The following is a 20,913-nucleotide window of genomic DNA, read 5'->3' on the forward strand; positions in this document are numbered from 1 at the left end:
AATTTCTCTGTGACGTCATACCTTCTGGGAGATGGTTGGTGGTGTCATATTTTTAAGGGTCGACGCGCGTTTAGTGGATTACATACATGCCGTTGGGTTTGAAAAATAAACGCATTTCACACGTTAAAAGTAACAATCAGGCAAATATAAAGTATGAATAAGTCACAAATGTAAATATAAGTAATAAGGTATCATTTTTTGAGTTTTATTGAGATGTAAAACGGGTTGGCACATGATCAAATCTTCCATAAAGCCCTTCGGGCTTTATGGTATTTGATCACGTGACCAACCCGTTTTACATCTCAATAAAACTCAAAAAATGATACCTTATTTCTTAAATATTTGGTCTTTTAGAATGCATTTTGCGCATTAGGAGTGTTTATATTAAAGTTACAAAACATAAACAAATGACTTGGACATACTGTCACACGTTCACTCTCTCTTATTAGTCTGAAATATCTGATGTTTTCCAGGCTTTCATGCTTGGCAAGTCAAATATCAAAATCAGAAAAAAGCCTGGAAAATGTCATATAGACTGTCTCTTTGTATACCCAGTATGATACTTAAGCTCCATGGTTAGGGCACCCATTGGGCATTAGGGTCTATGGTTAGGGCACCTGTTGGGATATTAGGGTCTATGGTTAGGGCACCTGTTGGGGTACAATGTATTAGGGTCTGTGGTTAGGGCACCTGTTGGGATATTAGGGTCTATGGTTAGGGCACCTGTTGGGGTACAATGTATTAGGTTCTATGGTTAGGGCACCTGTTGGGATATTAGGGTCTATGGTTAGGGCACCTGTTGGGGTACAATGTATTAGGGTCTGTGGTTAGGGCACCTGATAGGTCATTAGACTTCATGGTTAGGGCACCTGTTAAGTCATTAGGCTTCATGGTTAGGGCACCTGTTAAGCCATTAGACTCCATGGTTATAGGGCACCTGTTAAGCCATTAGACTCCATGGTTATAGGGCACCTGTTATAGGGCACCTGTTAAGCCATTAGACTCCATGGTTATAGGGCACCTGTTAAGCCATTAGACTCCATGGTTATAGGGCACCTGTTAAGCCATTAGACTCCATGGTTATAGGGCACCTGTTAAGCCATTAGACTCCATGGTTAGGACACCTGTTAGGGCATAACACTCCATGGTTAGGGCACCTGATAGGTCATTAGACTTCATGGTTAGGGCACCTGTTAAGTCATTAGGCTTCATGGTTAGGACACCTGTTAAGTCATTAGACTCCATGGTTAGGGCACCTGTTAAGCCATTAGACTCCATGGTTATAGGGCACCTGTTAAGCCATTAGACTCCATGGTTATAGGGCACCTGTTAAGCCATTAGACTCCATGGTTATAGGGCACCTGTTAAGCCATTAGACTCCATGGTTAGGACACCTGTTAGGGCATAACACTCCATGGTTAGGGCACCTGTTAGGGCATTAGACTCCATGTAGGGCACCTGTTAGGGCATTAGACTCCATGGTTAGGGCACCTGTTAGGGCATTAGACTCCATGGTTATAGTTCACCTGTTAGGTCATTAGGCTCCATGGTTATGGCACCTGTTAAGTCATTAGACTCCATGGTTAGGACACCTGTTAGGGCATAACACTCCATGGTTAGGGCACCTGTTAGGGCATTAGACTCCATGTAGGGCACCTGTTAGGGCATTAGACTCCATGGTTAGGGCACCTGTTAGGGCATTAGACTCCATGGTTATAGTTCACCTGTTAGGTCATTAGGCTCCATGGTTATGGCACCTGTTAGGGCATTAGACTCCATGGTTAGGACACCTGTTAAGTCATTAGACTCCATGGTTAGGGCACCTGTTAGGGCATAACACTCCATGGTTAGGGCACCTGTTAGGGCATTAGACTCCATGGTTAGGGCACCTGTTAAGTCATTAGACAGCATGGTTAGGGCACCTGTTAAGTCATTAGACAGCATGGTTAGGGCACCTGTTAGGGCATTAGACTCCATGGTTAGGGCACCTGTTAAGTCATTAGGCTCCATGGTTTTGGGACCTGTTAGGTCATTAGGCTCCATGGTAAGTGCACCTGTTAAGTCATTAGGCTCCATGGTTAGGGCACCTGTTAGGGCATAAAGCTAAATGGTAAGGGCATCCATAAGGGCATTAGGCTCCATGGTAAGTGCACTTGTAAGGGCATTAGGCTTCATGGTTAGGGCACCCATTGGGCATTAGGCTCAATAGTTAGGGCACCTATTGGGGCATTAGACTCCATGGTTAGGACAACTGTTAGGTCATAAGACCCCATGGTTAGGGCACATGTTAAGGCATTAGGCTTCAAGGTTTGAACACCCATATGGACATTAGACTAAGTAGTTAGGACACCTTTATGGGTATTAAGCTCTATGGTAAGGGCACTTGTGAGGGCATTAGGCTTCATGGTTAGGGCAACCATTGGGCATTAAGCTCTATAGTTAAGGCACCTGTTTGGACATAAGGTTTCATGGTTAGAGCATTAGACTCTAGAGTTTTGGCTCCTGTCTGGGCAATAGGCTTTATAGCCACGGCAACCATTAGGGCATTAGGCTGTATAATTAGGGCAGCTGTTAAGGCAGTAGGTTCTATAGTTACAGCACCTGTTTGGGCAATGGGTACCATGATTAGGGCACCTGTTAGGGCATTAGGCTCTATAGTAAGGGCAACCATTAGGGTATTAGGCTCTATAATTGGGCACTTTTCAGGTCACATATTCGGTTCTTTCAAACAACAAAAATTATATATAACGTTTATCTATAACAACAGAGTACCGGTATTTACATGTAAATCCCCCCCCCCCCCCCCCGACAAAAAAAAACATAACACATTTATAAGGTATTCTATTGATCTATGATCATGAATTGATGTATGATGCAGTAAATAAAATAGTTTTCCATGCAAGCAAACATTATAAACTGAAAAAATTAATCTTGTGGACCTGATATAGGCAGTGCCCCTACTTACAACAAAAAAGGTTTATTTTTCGTAGATTTTTCAAATCATCCCTTTACAAGTCCACTTAGTCCAGATGGACATAAAACGTGACCTTGAGCTGGGAAAAAAGTTTTTTTTATTGTATGTACATTTGTGTCATATTTAAGGACTGGGAAAATAATTTTACAAATGAAAAAATGTATTTAAGGTCATACTGTGAAATGAGGTCAAGATAGAAATTTGATGGGTCAGCAATGTAAAAAGGTATACCCCATGTTGTCATTAATTACACAGCTGGAGACGCGGACTCTGGATAGTATGTATACTGGTGTGATACTGCTCTATATACATGTAGATAAAAGATTTAAAAATAAACAATTTGGACATAAAAATCAGCAAAAAGAGCACATATAATGCTTACCAACTGGTAAAGGCCATGTAGTGTCTTAGACGCAAATAATTGCATTAAACTATCCTTTAAATATAACACCATTTTTAAAAAATCTTACGAACAAATTAAAAATATTATAAATCGTTCAAACGATTTTATACATCGTTCAAACAATTAAAAAAATTTATGGTGGCACATTTTACGCAATCCTTGGGGGAATAAAATCTCGCCACCTCCCTTAAATATGAGAGAGAGAGAGAGAGAGAGAGAGAGAGAGAGAGAGAGAGAGAGAGAGAGAGAGAGAGATTTACAAGACACGAGAAATTGTTGAGGAGCCAAAAAGGGAGAGAAATTTTCCAAATTCCAAAAAACTTTGGTGGGCTCAGTGCAAGGTTGGTGGAGGGGTAGGGGGTGGTGTGGTCTCTTTGCAGAAACAAACAAAAATCAAATAATATTACATCTAAGTCTGGGGGAAAAGGTGATAACCTGTCTAGGAATAAAAAATAATGCTATCTTTAGCAGCAAAAAAATGAGAAGAAAAGAAACAGAAATTATAAAAAAAAAACAAACACAAAAAAAACAACAACAAATTACTAAGGAACAAAAGAACAAAAAATAGAAATATTTCCACAGGACATTAATCTCTGTCGAGGGTATGTTATTAATTCAACGTGATTTTTTTTTTTTTTTTTTTTTTTTTTTTTGAAGTTTGATCAGAATATCTTGAACTGAATTGAAACCTAAATAATTGGATATAGATGAGAAATTCTAAAAAGAATTTAAGTGCACAAGCTTACATAAAAATATCGTAAATTGTTCCTCGAACGTAAAGTGAAATTATCGTTATCGATATATATATAATATCGATAAGTTTAAAGTTGCCTTTGACCCGTCATTAGATTTTCTTCATAGTCGGGTTCGACACCTGACGTCGCGACAAAAACGAGATCGGCCTACGTAAAATCGAAACCACTTTATTTTCCATTTCATCGCACCTGTTGCCTAAAAATGAATATCGATTATTTTACGCGTAGTGATTAATTTGCAAACCAGTAAACGTACGGATCAAGTAGGAAGATGTTGGAGAATGACGAAAAGATTCCAGATGTTCACAAAGAAAAGAAGGAAATGAGTCTCAAGGAAAAAATTGACTACTTTGATAGAGAAATTCGTCTGCTTCACCAGTTTTGCATCAATTCTGGATACAGCAAGAAGGAAATTCGACAGTCGGCGGAGCCTTTCCTTCTCGCCACTGACTCTCTGGCGTGGCAGAAGACGAAAAGGAAACTGATACTTGTTGGTGTACTTATAGCCGTCATTGCTGCATTGTATTATTGCGATCCAACGTACAGGTTTATCTTGGCTGTCAGCAGAATCACAGCTATAAAGGTATATAATCCCTAGCTTTAATATACTGTAAAACGAGAATATTTGGCGCACTATTAATTTTCGCGCCTTTGGTGCAAGAGCCCCTGAGCTCTAAAATTTATTGTGCGCTAAAGGATTTCAAAATATCATTTTTTTTGTGTGTGTTCAAAGCTTTTACATAAGTACATGTAAACCGACACCGGAACTCGCGATTACGTAATGTCGAAGGGTCATTGGATTTTATATACAGAATAGAACTGCACATGTTCGGAAGACGACAGAAAGTTCTGCCAAATTATAATTTAGTTAAACTATTGTTACCCCGGTAGTTGTTACCCGATTATTATCATTAGCACCTTCAAAGTTTGGCTTCTCGGCGTGTCAATCATCTATCGCCTCGAGTTAAACATGGCGATTGAGCTTGCAGACAATTATACCTGATTAGAATTGCCGTTTTATCTAAGTAATTTTCTGTCGATGCATGCATTGTTTAATATGATTTAAATGAGTAAATACTCCATTTCTTTTAATTGAAAGTAGAAATAAAATAAATTTTAACTTTGTACCACGTCCATGTGATAGCAACACGTGCCGAGGTAAAGTTAACGAATGTTTACTGATATATGGGAGTACTAATGTGTTTCCGTGCTTGACAAACCAAAAAGTCAAATAAGGGTATTGATAAAAAAACCCAACAAAATATCACATTTATATATTTTACTGATAAGTGCAAGCGCTAAAATTTATTTGCGCCAATGCATTCCCACTTGCGTTTGCGCTAAAATACGTTTGCGCCAAATTTTCTCGTTTTACAGTATTAAAAAAAAAATAAATAAGAAAAGAGATGATTTATAAAAGACATACACATCAATTAGTCAATTAGTTTTTAAAATGTGGGTCTTGAGTGATGAGTGATGATTTATAAAAGACATACACATCAATTAGTCAATTAGTTTTTAAAATGTGGGTCTTGAGTGATGAGTCAATGATATTAGTCATTAGGGACACTGTTATATTAGATACTCTATTAAATGCATAATTTTTTTTTTTCAAATAATTGTATTATTAGCTCACCTGAGCTGAAGGCTCAAGTGAGCTTTTCTGATCAAAATTTGTCTGTCGTCTGTCGTCGTTGTCGTTGTCGTCGTCGTTAACTTTTCACATTTTCATCTTCTCCTCAAGAACCACTGGGCCAATTTCAACCAAACTTGGCACAAAGTATCCTTGGATGAAGGGGATTCAAGTTTATTTAAATGAAGGGCCACACCCTTTTCCAAGGGGAGATAATCATGAATTAAAGAAAAATTATTGACATTTTTAAAAAATCTTCTTCTCAAGAACCACTGGGCCAGGAAAGATGAAACTCCTGTGGAATCATCCTCAGGTAGTGTAGATTTAAGTTTGTTCAAGTCATGACCCCCGGGGGTAAGGCGGGGCCAAAATGGCCGATCAAAGTTTTACATAGGAATATATAGGAAAAATCTTTTAAAATCTGCTTCTCAAGAAATACTGGGCCAGGAAAGATGAAACTCATGTGGAATCATCCTCAGGTAGTATAGATTCAAGTTTCTTCAAGTCATGACCCCCGGAGGTAGGGCGGGGCCAAAATGGCCGATCAAAGTTTTACATTGGAATATATAGGAAAAATGGAATATATAGGAAAAATCTTTTAAAATCTTCTTCTCAAGAACCACTGGGCCAGGAAAGATGAAACTCATGTGGAATCATCCTCAGGTAGTGAAGATTTAAGTTTGTTCATGTCATGACCCCCGGGGGTAGGGCGGTGCCAAAATGGCCGATCAAAGTTTTACATAGGAATATATAGGAAAAATCTTTAAAAAATCTTCTTCTCAAGAACCATTGAACAGGAAAGATGAAACTCATGTGAAATTATCCTCAGGTAGTGTAGATTCAAGTTTGTTCAAGTCATGACCCCGGGGTAAGGGTGTGGCAAAAATGGCCGACCACAGTTTTACATAGAAATATATAGGGAAACCTTTTTAAATCTTCTTTTCAAGTACTTCAAAGCCAGGATTAGTAATATTTATATGAAAACATACTCAGGTAATGTAGATTCTAGTTCGTTCAAATTATGATCCCCTTGGTGGTTAAAATTCAAGCCCCCCCCCCCCCCCCCCAGTAAACTTTCAGTTCTGATCTGATGTGTTTTTTCCGAGCTGATATGCTCAGGTGAGCGCTGTGGCCCGTGGGCCTCTTGTTTTTAAGCTGGAACAGTATGTAAATAATATGTAAACAGTTAGGGGGTTGTCATCTTTTTTGAAACATAATCATGTATTATTATTTACCATTGTATATTTACCTGTAATACAAGGAGAGGGTGTACATAGGTCTTGCCTGTTGCCCAATCCTTAGTGATTTATTCAATAAAATATGTTTAAAGTAATCAATGATATGGGTACTTGATCTGGAATTTAAGGAGTTTTTTTTTTGTTTGTTTTTTGTTTCTTTTGTTTGTCTGTTTTTTGTTTAACATATGTACATATACATACATGCACACATACCCGTACATACTTTAAATATTTATCAACTTCCAGTGTTTGTGATTAATAAAATATAAGAATGAACCATGCATAGATAGATTCTGTCAATTAAATCAAACACCGTAGTGAAAAGGCACTTTGACAATTTAAGGTTTAATGCAAGGCTAGTAACCGTTGATTATTACTGATGCATGTGAATGCAGTCTTTTTTTAAAATGCTTTTGGAAATGATTTTCTTTTAAACACTACACAATAGACAAAAGTTTAATTATTTTCAATAATGCCGACAGAAAGATAGACAAAGCTAATTCATATATAAAACAAAATGCAGAAATGTTTATCATGTTTATATGCAGAACTTGCACAAGGAACAAATACTGCTTTAAAAGTCTCTTACCTTAAAAATGATTAGAGTGGTAAAAGATGAAGTAGAATATTCAATATTTCCACATTATCAAATTAGATCTTGAAATATTTTTCCTGTAGATTTTATTATTGATAATTGAAGTTTGAATTTGGAAAGATTCATGCAAAGAAAACCTAGGAACTTTTCAAATATCAAATATATTCAAATCTCTAATATATTTTCAAATCTCACGACAAACTACTCCACAAATTACATCAATATGGCATCCAAGGAACACTCCACACATGGCTAAACAACTTTCTAACAACAAGGAAAATGAAAACAATAGTAGAGGGAACAGAGTCGGAGGAAACATCAGTAGACTCTAGGGCTGGGACGATATATCGAGATATCGATATATCGTGATACATGTAAGGACGATACGCATATCGATACATATGAAGAAATATCGAAATATCGCCCATGAAAATCTGACTTCTATTTTTCTTTGTTTATTTAACATTTGGGGTTTAATATATAAAATAAATAAGTTAAATATAAATATAGATATGAAATAAATAATAATTAACACCATTTGAGTAAAATATTCTTGTTTTACAACATATTAACAATTATTTTGAATAAATTATTCTTATTTGCAAAGAAATAATTTGTTTATTTCAATGCAAAAAAAGATTTTATAAGCAATTAAACATTTTGTGATACATATCGTATCGTGGCTCAAATATCGTGATACGTATCGATATAGAAAAAGTTGTATCGTCCCAGCCCTAGTAGACTCAGGAGTTCCACAAGGCACAGTACTCGGCCCGATAATGTTCCTATGCCACATAAACGATCTACCAGACGCTGTCAGCTCGTCTGTACGCCTATTTGCCTACGATTGCCTCCTATATAGAACCATCAGGAGCAACAAAGACCATCAGATACTACAAAATGACCTCAACCAACTAGAGGTCTGGGCAAATAAGTGGGGCATGAGATTCAATGCTAAAAAGTGCTACATTATGTCAATCAATCAGAAATCAACAAAACTATACCAACTTAACAGCCACATACTCCAAGAAGTACAAAACAACCCATACCTTGGACTTGAAATATCAAACGATCTCAAATGGAGTCTACACATAAACAACATCAGTAAGAAAGCAAATAACACACTAGGCTTCCAAAGATGAAATCTCCGAAATGTCCCAGAAGAATGCAGGAAAAACAGCATATATATCCCTAGTTAGATCAATTATGGAATATGGAGCTACTATCTGAAACCCATACCTCAAAGGGGATATGGACAAGTTTCGAAAGAATACAAAATAGAGCCATACGATTCATCAAAAAGACTACAACACTAGGAACCCAGGAGCACTAGCATCTATGAGAAAAAGTCTTGATATTGAAACACTAGAGGAAAGAAGAACAAGTTTTCGATTAATTCTAATGTACAAAGTGGTTGAGGGGTTGGTGCCGGCACTACCACCTCATCTATTCGTAAAATATACCAAAGAAAAATGCCAAATCAAACCAAAACAATATAAGGACTATCAGACAACAAATATTTACAAAAACATGTGTGCAACAACAGCAAAGGCTTAGCAATACCAGCCAGTAGAAAACCACAATATCAGCACTCATTCTTTGTGGACACGTGTATTGAGTGGAACCATCTACCCAACTCTGTCGTACATGCGAAAACAATAGAGGGATTTACATGTAAGACCGCCCTACAGGAACAGCGACGCCAGTAACATCTGGCGCTCTCTCTTACCGTTGTGAAAAAGCCTATATAGGATACTACAACGTATACATACAGATACAGAAATACTTCTTAAATATCCAAAAATATGAAAGCAATTTTAATTAATGACACAAAATAGTAGTACAGTGACATCACTTCATGACTCAATTTTTTAAATAGATTCATGCACTGAATCACATACTGTAAATAATTGACATATACTGCTAGGCATATAAGTTTTATAAATGTAGTGTTTGTAGTAATTGTTTTTTACAAAATGAAACAGCTGTTAAAATATGAAACAGTATCAGTAGGGTGTAACATACTGGTTGATAGCTTGATGCTGTAGTGTCAGTTAAACATGTCAGTATTCTTGATAAAAAATATGTACAACTGTTATATGAATTTTGGTTCCGGTGTAAGTGTGTGATATACCTAGATTTTCTAAAAGATACTTACTGCAGTTGAATGGTTACATGCTTTATTATTATACTGATCGGAAACTTTAACTCAACTTATCTAACATTTAAAGAAAACTTTGCGATTTACTTTGATTGATTGTGTTGTATGCTGTCTCTCTCTCACCAATTTGCAATCACAAACAAAAAAAAAAACATTCTGTATGAATTTTTAATGGAATACAAGTTACAAATTTGGGCGTATGTAACATTGGCATCTTTACCATATGCCTGCAAATATACTTTTCACTGGACCACCCATCATGAAAGCAAAAATAAAATGTTTAATTAAGTTTATATAATAGGAAACCTGCAGTTAAATGAAACCATGTACAATACTGAAAATTGTTCTCCGCAGTTTGCAATTCAAAAACCAGAGTTTGACTGCAATAGTCATGTAAAATAGATGTCAGAAAATAAGTAGAAGAATTTGGTGTTGATTTCACATTATGTTTATGTACCCAATAAATGTGTTAGTTAAATGCTGTGCTATTTATTTGTTGTTAACAGCTGATTCCTGTGTGGGATTGGACCAAGGTTCACCAGTGGGAGTGTATGGTTGACAACCCCCTGTATGCTGGAGTGACTCTTACAGAAGAAGACTGTGATGTAGGTAACTTATAAAATCAGTGCAGCTCGATTTCAGATTTAGCCTTATGTGATGGTAAAGAATACTTCTGTCTTTCTTTATGCAGTTTTTCAAAAATACTACTCCTACAGTTTAAGTCTGATCTCAATATTACTTGCATCACAGTTAAACTACACCAAATAAGACACATTAGTCTATAGATCTTTCTTTTAATTCAGTGAAAAGTGTTACCATTGTCCAATTGTTTGTGTAATTATTCCAAAGTGCTACATCCTCTTCAGATTTAAAAGAAAATTATTGGAAATGTTCAAAATCTAAGAGTATTGAGTGAAAATAGGTAGATTAGCATAACTCAAACTTAACTTCATAGGTAAAGTCATCCACAGCATAAAAGACATGAAAAATCATTGTATATGTACAAACAAAGCAAAAACAATTTCTAGAAAACAGTGAAGAAATTTTAATTTTTTAAAGTGTTGCAGAAAATGGTTTCGTTGACCTGAAACTGTAAGTCCTTATTATAAACTTAAGATAATAAATCAAAAATCAACTCATTATCTGCATGCAGAAAAGTTTGGAAAACAGTTTAAGAATTTGATATTTCAAAGTCTAAGGGCAAACAGTTAGGTTTATTGATTTTGATTTGGTGTCAAAGTAATTTCTGTTAATTTTTTAGCTCACCTGAGCCAAAGGCTCAAGTGAGCTTTTCTGATCACAATTTGTCCGTTGTCTGTCGCCGTCGTTGTCGTTGTAAACTTTTCACATTTTCATCTTCTTCTCAAGAACCACTGGGCCAATTTCCACCAAACTTGCTACAAAGTATCCTTGGGTAAAGGGGATTCAAATTTGTTCAAATGAAGGGCCACGCCCTTTTCCAAGGGGAGATAATCATGAATTAGAGAAAAAATAATGGCATTTTTAAAAAATCTTCTCAAGAACCACTGGGCCAGGAAAGATGAAACTCATGTGGAATCAACCTCAGGTTGTGTAGATTCTAGTTTGTTCAAATCATGACCCCAGGGGGTAGGGTGGGGCCAAAATGGCTGATCAAAGTTTTACATAGGAATAATAGGAAAAATCTTTAAAAATCTGCTTCTCAAGAACCACTGGGCCTGGAAAGATGAATTTATGTGGAATCATCCTCAGGTAATGTAGATTCAAGTTTATTCAAATCATGACCCCCAGGGGTAGGGTGGGGCCAAAATGGCCAATCAAAATTTATATAGGAATTATATAGGAAAAATTTTTATAAATCTTCTTCTCAAGAACCACTGGGCCAGGAAAGATGAAACTCATGTGGAATCATCCTCAGGTAGTGTAGATTCAAGTTTGTTCAAATCATGACCCCCGGGGGTAGGGTGGGGCCAAGATGACCGATCAAAGTTTTACATAGGAATATATAGGAAAAATCTTTAAAAATCTTCTTCTCAAGAACCACTGGGCCTGGAAAGATGAATTTATGTGGAATCAGTAGTGTAGATTCAAGTTTATTCAAATCATGACCCCCGGGGGTAGGGTGGGGCCAAAATGGCCGATCAAAATTTATATAGGAATATATAGGAAAAATCTTTAAAAATCTTCTTCTCAAGAACCACTGGACCAGGAAAGATGAAACTTATGTGGAATCATCCTCAGGTAGTGTAGATTTAAGTTTTTTCAAATCATGACCCCCAGGGGTAGGGTGGGGCCAAAATGGCCGATCAAAGTTTTACATAGGAATATATAAAAAAAAATCTTTAAAAATTTTCTTCTCAAGAACCACTGGGCCAGGAAAGATGAAACTCATGTGGAATCATCCTCAGGTAGTGTAGATTCAAGTTTGTTCAAATCATGACCCCCGGGGGTAGGATGGGGCCAAAATGGCCGATTAAAGTTTTACATAGGAATATATAGGAAAAATTTTCTTCTCAAGAACCATCGAGACAGGAAAGATGAAACTCCTGTGGAATCATCCCCAGGTAGTCTAGATTCAAATTTGTTCAAATCATGACCCCCCGGGGGTAGGGTGGGGCCAAATGGCCGATAAAAGTTTTACATAGGAATATATAGGGAAACCTTTTAAAATCTTCTTTTCAAGTACTTCAAAGCCAAGCTTAGTGATATTTATAGGGAATCATCCTCAGGTAGTTTGTTCAAATCATGACCCCCTGGGGGTTAAAATTCAAGCCCCCCCCCCCCCCCCCCCCCCCCCCAGTAAACTTTCAGTTCTGATCTGGGGCTCATTTCTCAAAAAGGTCTACGACCAGGCGTAAGCTTAGTCCGGACTAAATCAGTGACTAAACCCGGAAGTTGGACTAAGTTGCGTTTCACAAAAAGGCGGATACTTAGTCGAGACTAAATTTTGGTTAAAATCTAGGCCTGCTCATGACTAGGCATAAGTTCTTAGTCTGTACACAGCTTTGAAAAAGGGCAAGTGTTTTAATCAAAAAGAGTTTTAAAAAAATATTTTTTTATACATATGCGATATAATACCTGTTCATATACATGCACATAATTATATGATATGCAAAAATCATGAAAATTTACAAACAACATATATTATTATCCATCGATTATTTTTCGCAGAAGGTGGAATGAACTAGAAATTTGTTATTAAGAATTTCGAATTCTAGTCGGGTAGGAATTTAGAAGTGCCAGATTTTATTTTTTAAAAATGTAGGCACGTATTGTCGGGGGTGGGGGGTGGGGGCTTCAATCCTCCCTTTTTTATTCATTGCAATAATGCGTTTTCTGTTTTTAAAAGGTGAATAATTTATGGGCTGATTCCCACTTTCAGCATTTCTCTTCTCGGCTGAATATTTTGGTCACTTAATTACTTAATCCCCCCTCCCATCCCCATTCACTTTTTAAAAACGATGCCAGATTCCGGATATTTTTTTTTTGTTTTGAAATGGATAATGTTTCAATAAATCCTCAAACAATATTCATTTTTAAAAATATATTTTAGATAATAAGAAATATTCGGTAACTATATGCCATCAACCAAGTCAATGCTTCTTTAATTTTCCCCTTTAATTGCATGTCTTTAAATATGATATTATTAAAACATAAAAATTTGAATTTGTAAAATGTTTAGTATTATACTTAAAGTATTCTGTTTATAAGACTGTTCACTCATTGTCGAGAGGTGAGAAGTGTAGATGGGTTAATCGTTTTTTCTTAATGGCTTGCAAAAGCTTAAAGGTTTTAAATCGAATTCTTATGAACTATATTACAGGCAATAAATCTAGTAATTATTATAAATTTCTAAAATATTTCCATTAAAATTGAGAATGCGTGTGTTATGATGCAAATGGTGTATATGCATATGTATTTCTACATGACCTATGTAAATTATCATGACGATATCAATGTAAAACCATGTCCAAAATGTAATACATGTATCATAAATGCAGGTACATGTATCACCTTGGTTGCCAATATATGTCTTATTCATATTGAATAAATTGATTGAAATTATTAAGAATTATATATGGTATGGGCCATTTTAGGCCCCCATTCAGAAAATGTTTTACATGTGTAAATTTCTTTCTTGTTTAAGGCGTCGCATGTATATCAAATTGTCGCTTACTGTATGAAAATTGTCATTTTTTAAAGTTTTGTTTAAAACTAAGGCACTTGAAACCTTTAATTCTCTGCATATTACTTAAATCAATATATCAATATAACGATTAAAGAAATATATAAATTTTATCCTTTCAAAAAACATAAATTTAATTGAGGTTCACTGACGTTTAAATTTTACCAAAAACGGGAGCCAAGGAAAACCATATATAGTCTTGAAGACAACTAATCATTTAAAAAAAACTCTTATCCATGTTTTAATTTTATGATAATTTTGATTTCATAACTGATAAATTTTTGATAGCACGCCTGTTGGTCGGGGGCTCTGTCCCTTCACTCTCTAACTGCGTAAAGTATTTTAAATACAGAAAAAAATCTTTTAGATACTGCTCCCCCCCCATTCCCCGACTTTGAAACTGTAGCTACAAGCCTGTTCCAGCCCCTAGCCATATATGGCTTTTACTCAAAGGAAAATTACTTTTTATTCCAAATTTTCGCAAGTACATGTATGTATAATCATGTCTGTCCTCCATCATTTGGTTTTAATGTAGAATCTAATAAAACACTTGTGGATGAAGAGAGGAACGCTGTGTCCAAAATTATAATAAAAGATTTACTCAATCAGTTTTGTGTAGTGTGGCTGTGGGCGCCTAACCCGACCCCAATCTGTCCCCCTTTTCAAGATTTCTGAATCCGCTACTATGTTAATGCTTTGAACTTGAAAATACAGGGTTTGCGTAATATATCTGTTTGAAAGACGGTGAAAAGGGAAAACATGCAAGTGTGCTTGTGATTCCTGTGCTTTATATCCTTTATTTAGGTTCAAGTGTGATATTAATTTGATCCGCCACATGTCATTGTAGTCTCTAAACCAAATAAAATGCGATCTGCGCATGCTTAGTACCTAGCAGAGAGGTCTTTGTCTTAGACCCAGTTTTACGCCGCTTTTTGAAACGCAATTTAGGCCCGTCTAAATTTTGGTGTAACTATATTAGTCTGACTAACTTAGGCCCAAATCTATGACTTTTTGAGAAACGAGCCCCTGATATGTGCTTTTTCCTAGCCAATTGCTCAGGTGAGTGATGTGGCCCCTGGGCCTCTTGTTTTAATTCTTTCATAGTAAACTGTATAAAATTACATAAATTGGAGCACTCAAAATTTAGTGGAACGTTCCTCATAAACTTAGCGCATCTGGCGCAAAGTATCTGTATTTCTTTAAATCATATTATAGCATAGTTGAATAAAGTGGACAAGAAGCAGTGTAAATGGTGTGAATCAAACAATAAAAAGCTTTCTTTGTTTGTTATTACTGGAATTAACGGAAGCAGCTGTTGCAGAAAAAATAGTTATGTAAATTTTTTCTGCAATAGCTGCAACCGTTAATTCCAGTAATAACAAACAAAGAAAGAAATTTTATTGTTTATATTTAAATCTGTTTAAATAATCATTTAAAGTAAGATTAAAAAGATTAATCATTGTATTAGTGATGCGAACGTCTTTATACGTTTCATTGATGGAACAGCCACTGATCAAGAAATCTGTACAGGCGACATGCCTAATGTAGTTCATGCAGTGATTAACGCAATGGGTTTTCTTAAGAAATAAAGGAGAAAATATTCAGTGGATGTAAATATAACATAATAACCACTTAACGAAAATGAATACATCAACAGAATGTACAGTGAAAGTTACCTAATGTAGTCACCTCTGGTTCCAAAGAAATCGGCTGATAAGACAAAATTCCGTTTTTTGAAACATTTTAAACATGTAAATAATTGAAAAGGATTTGAAGTTTACATCGTATTATACAAGATTTTGGAATACAAAACATCTGAGATAATACAAGTTTTACTGTATATTTCAAGCCAGGTGTATAAGATAAATATAAATTCGCTCCATCTAAAACTTGAGGTAAAACCTGCAAAAATAATTCCTTTACCATAATTACAGATTTGATTTTTTTTCATAAAATTACACCAAAGCATATACATTTATTTATTTGTAGATCTGTAAAGATCTTGAGACCGTGGAAAGAGTTACTAATTTAAGTGGGACAGATTTCCATGACAACTATCTAAAGCCGGAGCTTCCAGTAATTGTAGAGGATGGAACAAAAGACTGGGCAAAAGAAAAACTACAGACAAACATTGAGACTCTTTACAAGGTACATACACAGTTAATGAGCTACTACACTGTGCTGTAAAATTTGAAATTTTGGTGGATTATGTTTTTATTATTTTAATAAAATTAAATTCACATTCTTCATAAATTGAATAACTTTTAAATTACAATTTCTGGAAAAGATAAAATGCTACAACTACTCTACTCCCTGCAAAAAGTAAAAACTTTGAGAATGTTTAACAAGTACATGTATAGCTAAATTGAAAATGGTGTGTGTGTGAGGGTAAGGGTGTGGGTGTGTGTGTGTGTGTGTGTGTGTGTGATCTCTTTGGTTACTAGATTACAAGTGCAATCAGTATGTTTGAGGAAATTATTAACTGGCAAAAAGACTTCATGCAATGGCAAATAATTTTTTTTTTTTGATAAGAATGAATCAATTTTCTTTGAAACTAATTTTTATATATGTTTAATTAAGTGTGATAATCTTTGTCTAGGATATTACAATCAGCATGCCAACAATTTTGCTTCTTTTATAGATTAATAAAAAATAATAGGGATGGAGGACATTTTTGATACTGTATACAGGGAAATTTTCACCCCCGTTTTATTTTCGCCCCCTTTCCCTTGTCACAAGTGGGTGAATTAACAAGAGGCCCATGGGCCACATCGCTCACCTGAGCACTGTGGCTAGGAAGAATTAGAAATTAGTTTATTATTGAAAAGTTTAAATCCAAAAGTAGTCCCATGATCAGTTATGGTTTTGCTATTCTTGAGAACAAGATTTTTAAAGAATGTTCCTATATATTTTTATGTAAAACTTTGGTCGGCCATAATGGCCCTGCCCTAACCCCGGGTGTCATGATTTGAACAAACTTGAATCTACACTACCGAAGGATGCTTCCATATGTATATATGATCAATTATGGCTTTGTTATTCTCGAGAAGATTTTCAAAGAATTTTCCTATACATTTCTATGTAAAAATTTGGTCGGCCATTGTGGCCCCGCCCTACCCCCGGGGGTCATGGTTTGTACAAACTCGAATCTACACTACCTAAGGATGCTTCCATATGAATATGATCAATTACGGCTTTGTTATTCTTGAGAAGAAGATTTTTAAAGAATTTCCTATATATTTCTATGTAAAACTTTGGTTGGCCATTGTGGCCCCACCCTACCCCTGGGGGTCATGATTTGAACAAACTTGAATCTACACTACCTAAGGATGCTTCCATATAAATATGATCATTTATGGCCTTTGTTATATAGAAGTTTTTAAAGAATTTTGCTATATATTTTAATTATTTTCTTAAAAATTGATCATAAACGTTTAAGTTATATACCAATTTATCATAATAACACATTTTAACAACAAAATAAAATTTCCAAAAATGCAGCTCATATTGCTTACCCATAAGTTCCATCTTTCCTGGCACAGTGGTTCTTGAGAAGAAGATTTTTAAAATATGCCACCAAATTTTCATTAATTCCAAATTATCTCCCCTTGAATGAGGGCGTGGCCCTTCATTTGAACAAATTTGAATCCCCTTTACCCAAGGATGCTTTGTGGCAAGTTTGGTTAAAATTGGCCCAGCGGTTCTTGAGAAGAAGTCGAAAATGTGAAAAGTTTACAGACAGAAGGACAGACAGATGGACGCCGGACAAAATGTGATCAGAAAAGCTCACTTGAGCCTTCAGCTCAGGTGAGCTAAAAAGGGCGGATTCAAAGAACACGGTATAAATTCTTAAACAGAACTGTGACTGGGCAAATTTAAAATGGGCAAAATTGTTAGCAAGTGTAAAAGGGCGAAAATAAATAACATGTAAACAGGGAACAGATGATAAAAATGTTATTTCCTAACCCTATATAAATTGTAATACATTTTGAACTGTTTTACGATTTATTTTATGTTTTTCAATAAACAGGGAACAGATGATAATAAATGTTATTTCATAACCTACTATATAAATTGTAATTATGTGCATAATTTGAACTGTTTTACTATATTATTTTGTGTGTTTTTCCAATTTAATTAATTATATATCATGTAATAAAAAACAGTCGGTGAAACAGTCAAATTTTTGTTGAACCAGGCCACAGAATGAAATATTAAACAGGATCTTAATTATTCCAGGCCTACAAAGAGAACAATGCTCTTCACAGAAACCCAGTCTGTGGCTTCCACACTGATACAAAATACAACAACCTTCAGTTATTTCTACATCAAATTGTTACCTCAGATACACAGTCCTACACAGCAGATTGGTAAGTATCGGGTACAGCACTCAGGTATAACATTGTTAAAAGTCTAACAACAAAGCAATCAGGTACACCATTGTCAAAGTCTATAGCTAACAGCAAAGCAATCAAGTACACCATTGTTAAAAGTCTACATTTATGAAATTATTGCTGTTTTATTCTGTATTATAGAAAATTTAGTTAAAATGTTATCAGTGATATATCAAAAGAAATCTTGCATATAGGATCATTGCTAAAGATGAGAGATTATCTTTTTTTCAGGGAAAACTGCATAAAAGAAGGGGCGAAAGCCTTTCGGAGCTTCTACCAGAGGCCTTACTTCTTGCCCCAGACAGTGGATATTTCTGATTCTAATTGGGTTTTTGTCTCCAAAGGATCAGTAGAACACCATTATGATGTAACAGTTATAATAATATAACAATCTTTAATCTATAGTACCATAAATATTGACTAAATCAGACCTGGGTTACTTAATTAAAAAAAGTCTTGAATTTTTTTTATGCAAGTCAGGAAATCTAGAAAAAATCTCGGTATGAAGTAAATGTATATTGAATAGGTTGTCAAGTTTAAAACAATTAAATTAGATATAAATCATACATATAGGTTTTTCTGCCAAACCAAAGGTTCTGTCTGCTTGTCTGTTTTATACAGGTCCCACTTTCCAATCCTTTCCTGATGTTAATACCCTTGAAGGGTCAGTTTGAGATAGCTCTTTCTCCAAGAGAACCTTGTTCCAAAGTTTGTGTGGATGTAACTGCTGACTTGCATGGAGGAGAAATTAGTAACTATATCTTCAAAGCTATTGATGTCCATACTGCAAGGGAGATAATGGGGTACTATTTTCTTGCATTACAATAAATAACTATTATAAGCTGAATTTAAAACATATATTCTTTTTTCAGTGATTGTAAACATGGCTGACTTGCTCTGGTTTAAATCCTATCGCCCCACTGGGTCAGGAGAAAATATTTTGATTGGGGTTGGAGGATCATATGAATGATTTTCAACCGAGAGTCAACACAACATATTCAAAGAGATCATTGAAATCCTGTACATCTACCATTAAATCAAAATAAAGGGAAAAAGATTAAATATTTAAATGTTGTTTTAATTAATGTCCTGTGATGAATATGGCTGGTGCATATGTTTGACATATCTTTCTCTGATGTGTCTGCCCATCACCATTTGCATCAGTAGTTTCCGGTAATTTTTTTCTTAAAGAAATGTTAAAGACATTTTATTCAATGCTAAAAATATGGCCAGTGCAAGGATCACTTGTTTTGCAAATTTAAGTATACCTTACAGCTTCTATAAGAGATAACGGCATAACACTGTAATATAAGAAGTAATATTTTCTACATCCTTTTTGTATTCAGAACTTAACAATAATTTTGTTTCAAACAAGTCTAAAACAAGCAATATATTTAAATGGGAGGCAACCTCAAACATTTTGACCAATTTAAACAAAAACCACAATAAATGTTTGTTAAATACTTATGCCCCACCCCCCCCTCCCCCAAATAGTTGAAATGTTTCCAAGTCCAAGGGGCATAACTCTGTCCAAAAGGCCCAATTGTACCCAGAACAGAACTTGACCTAGATATTCTTATGAAAAATCTGCTTATCAAATTTCATTTCAATATGTTCAACCTCTGTCAAGAAAATTAACAGAAACTGCAAATAATTAGATCTTTTCTAAGCACAAGGGGCATAACTATGTCCAAAATGGCTCAATCATACCCAAAAAAAAAGATCATGACTTAGATATTCTTATGGAAAATCTATGTACCAAATTTCATTTCAGTATGTACAACCACTGCCAAGAAAATGAACGGAAACTTGATGGCAGCAAAAGCAAAATGTCCGCCACTCTTCAAAGGAGGCATAAAAAGGAGCTTAAATTGGACCCTTTCAACTTTTTGACATTTTTTCAGTGACATAATTTGTCAGTGATTCAGTGTTCAACCTTTCAGCAACAGGAAGGGGAGCAGGCAACATCTAATGAAAGCTAACAAGTATCTTTGCAAAAATTTGAATCTTGCAAAGTGAATGTCACATTGAACAAAGGATTCCTTTCTCCAAAGCAAATACAGAAAATAGCACAAAATCTGGTCATGTTCATTAATATCAACAAGAAATCAAATGTTCTTCTCAAGAACTTCTGTAAAATATTTTTGTAAAGTTGTCTGGAAAAATAATTCAACATAGATGCACAACATGGGGTGCGTTCACAGTTCTGCCATTGGTAGACAAAAGTTGCCGTTGGCAAAATTAATTACCATTGGCATGCCAGTGGTACCAATGTTTTTTGCCAATGGTATATTTTTCTGACGTCACAGCTAGTTATCGACATGGCAACAAGCTAGAAAGACTTGGATCCCGGATTCACAATGATATAAACGATTTTTCCTCTAAGCCTTTTGAACAAATCATGCCAAAATCACATAAAAATCATATTAAACACTTAAATTCATGACTTTAATGTATGATTTAGACATGATCCATTAAAGGGATTATATAAAACTCTTAAAACATTGCTGTGACGTCAAGCCTTTGTTCTTGCAGTCTAAAAATTTACCTGTAGCCGTCCGATAATAATAATTACCAGTCTGATAATATATTATC

The 20,913-nt window shown here is 35.3% G+C and overlaps 1 protein-coding gene across 1 annotated transcript; it reads left to right on the plus strand.

Moving 5' to 3' along the window:
• Positions 1–4,275: 4,275 nt before the first annotated feature.
• LOC134256883 (uncharacterized) lies at positions 4,276–19,380 on the plus strand. The gene is made up of 7 exons (XM_062739560.1): positions 4,276–4,715; positions 10,266–10,364; positions 15,914–16,072; positions 18,164–18,294; positions 18,550–18,685; positions 18,940–19,069; positions 19,191–19,380. Exons 1-7 carry the CDS (start codon positions 4,404–4,406, stop codon positions 19,286–19,288), a joined length of 1,065 nt encoding a protein of 354 aa, XP_062595544.1. The 5' UTR covers positions 4,276–4,403; the 3' UTR covers positions 19,289–19,380.
• Positions 19,381–20,913: the final 1,533 nt, after the last annotated feature.

The sequence above is a fragment of the Saccostrea cucullata genome, unplaced genomic scaffold, assembly GCF_032062105.1.
Source record: "Saccostrea cucullata isolate Sc308-1 unplaced genomic scaffold, CSIRO_AGI_Scuc_v1 ctg8, whole genome shotgun sequence".
Classification (NCBI taxonomy): domain Eukaryota; kingdom Metazoa; phylum Mollusca; class Bivalvia; order Ostreida; family Ostreidae; genus Saccostrea; species Saccostrea cuccullata.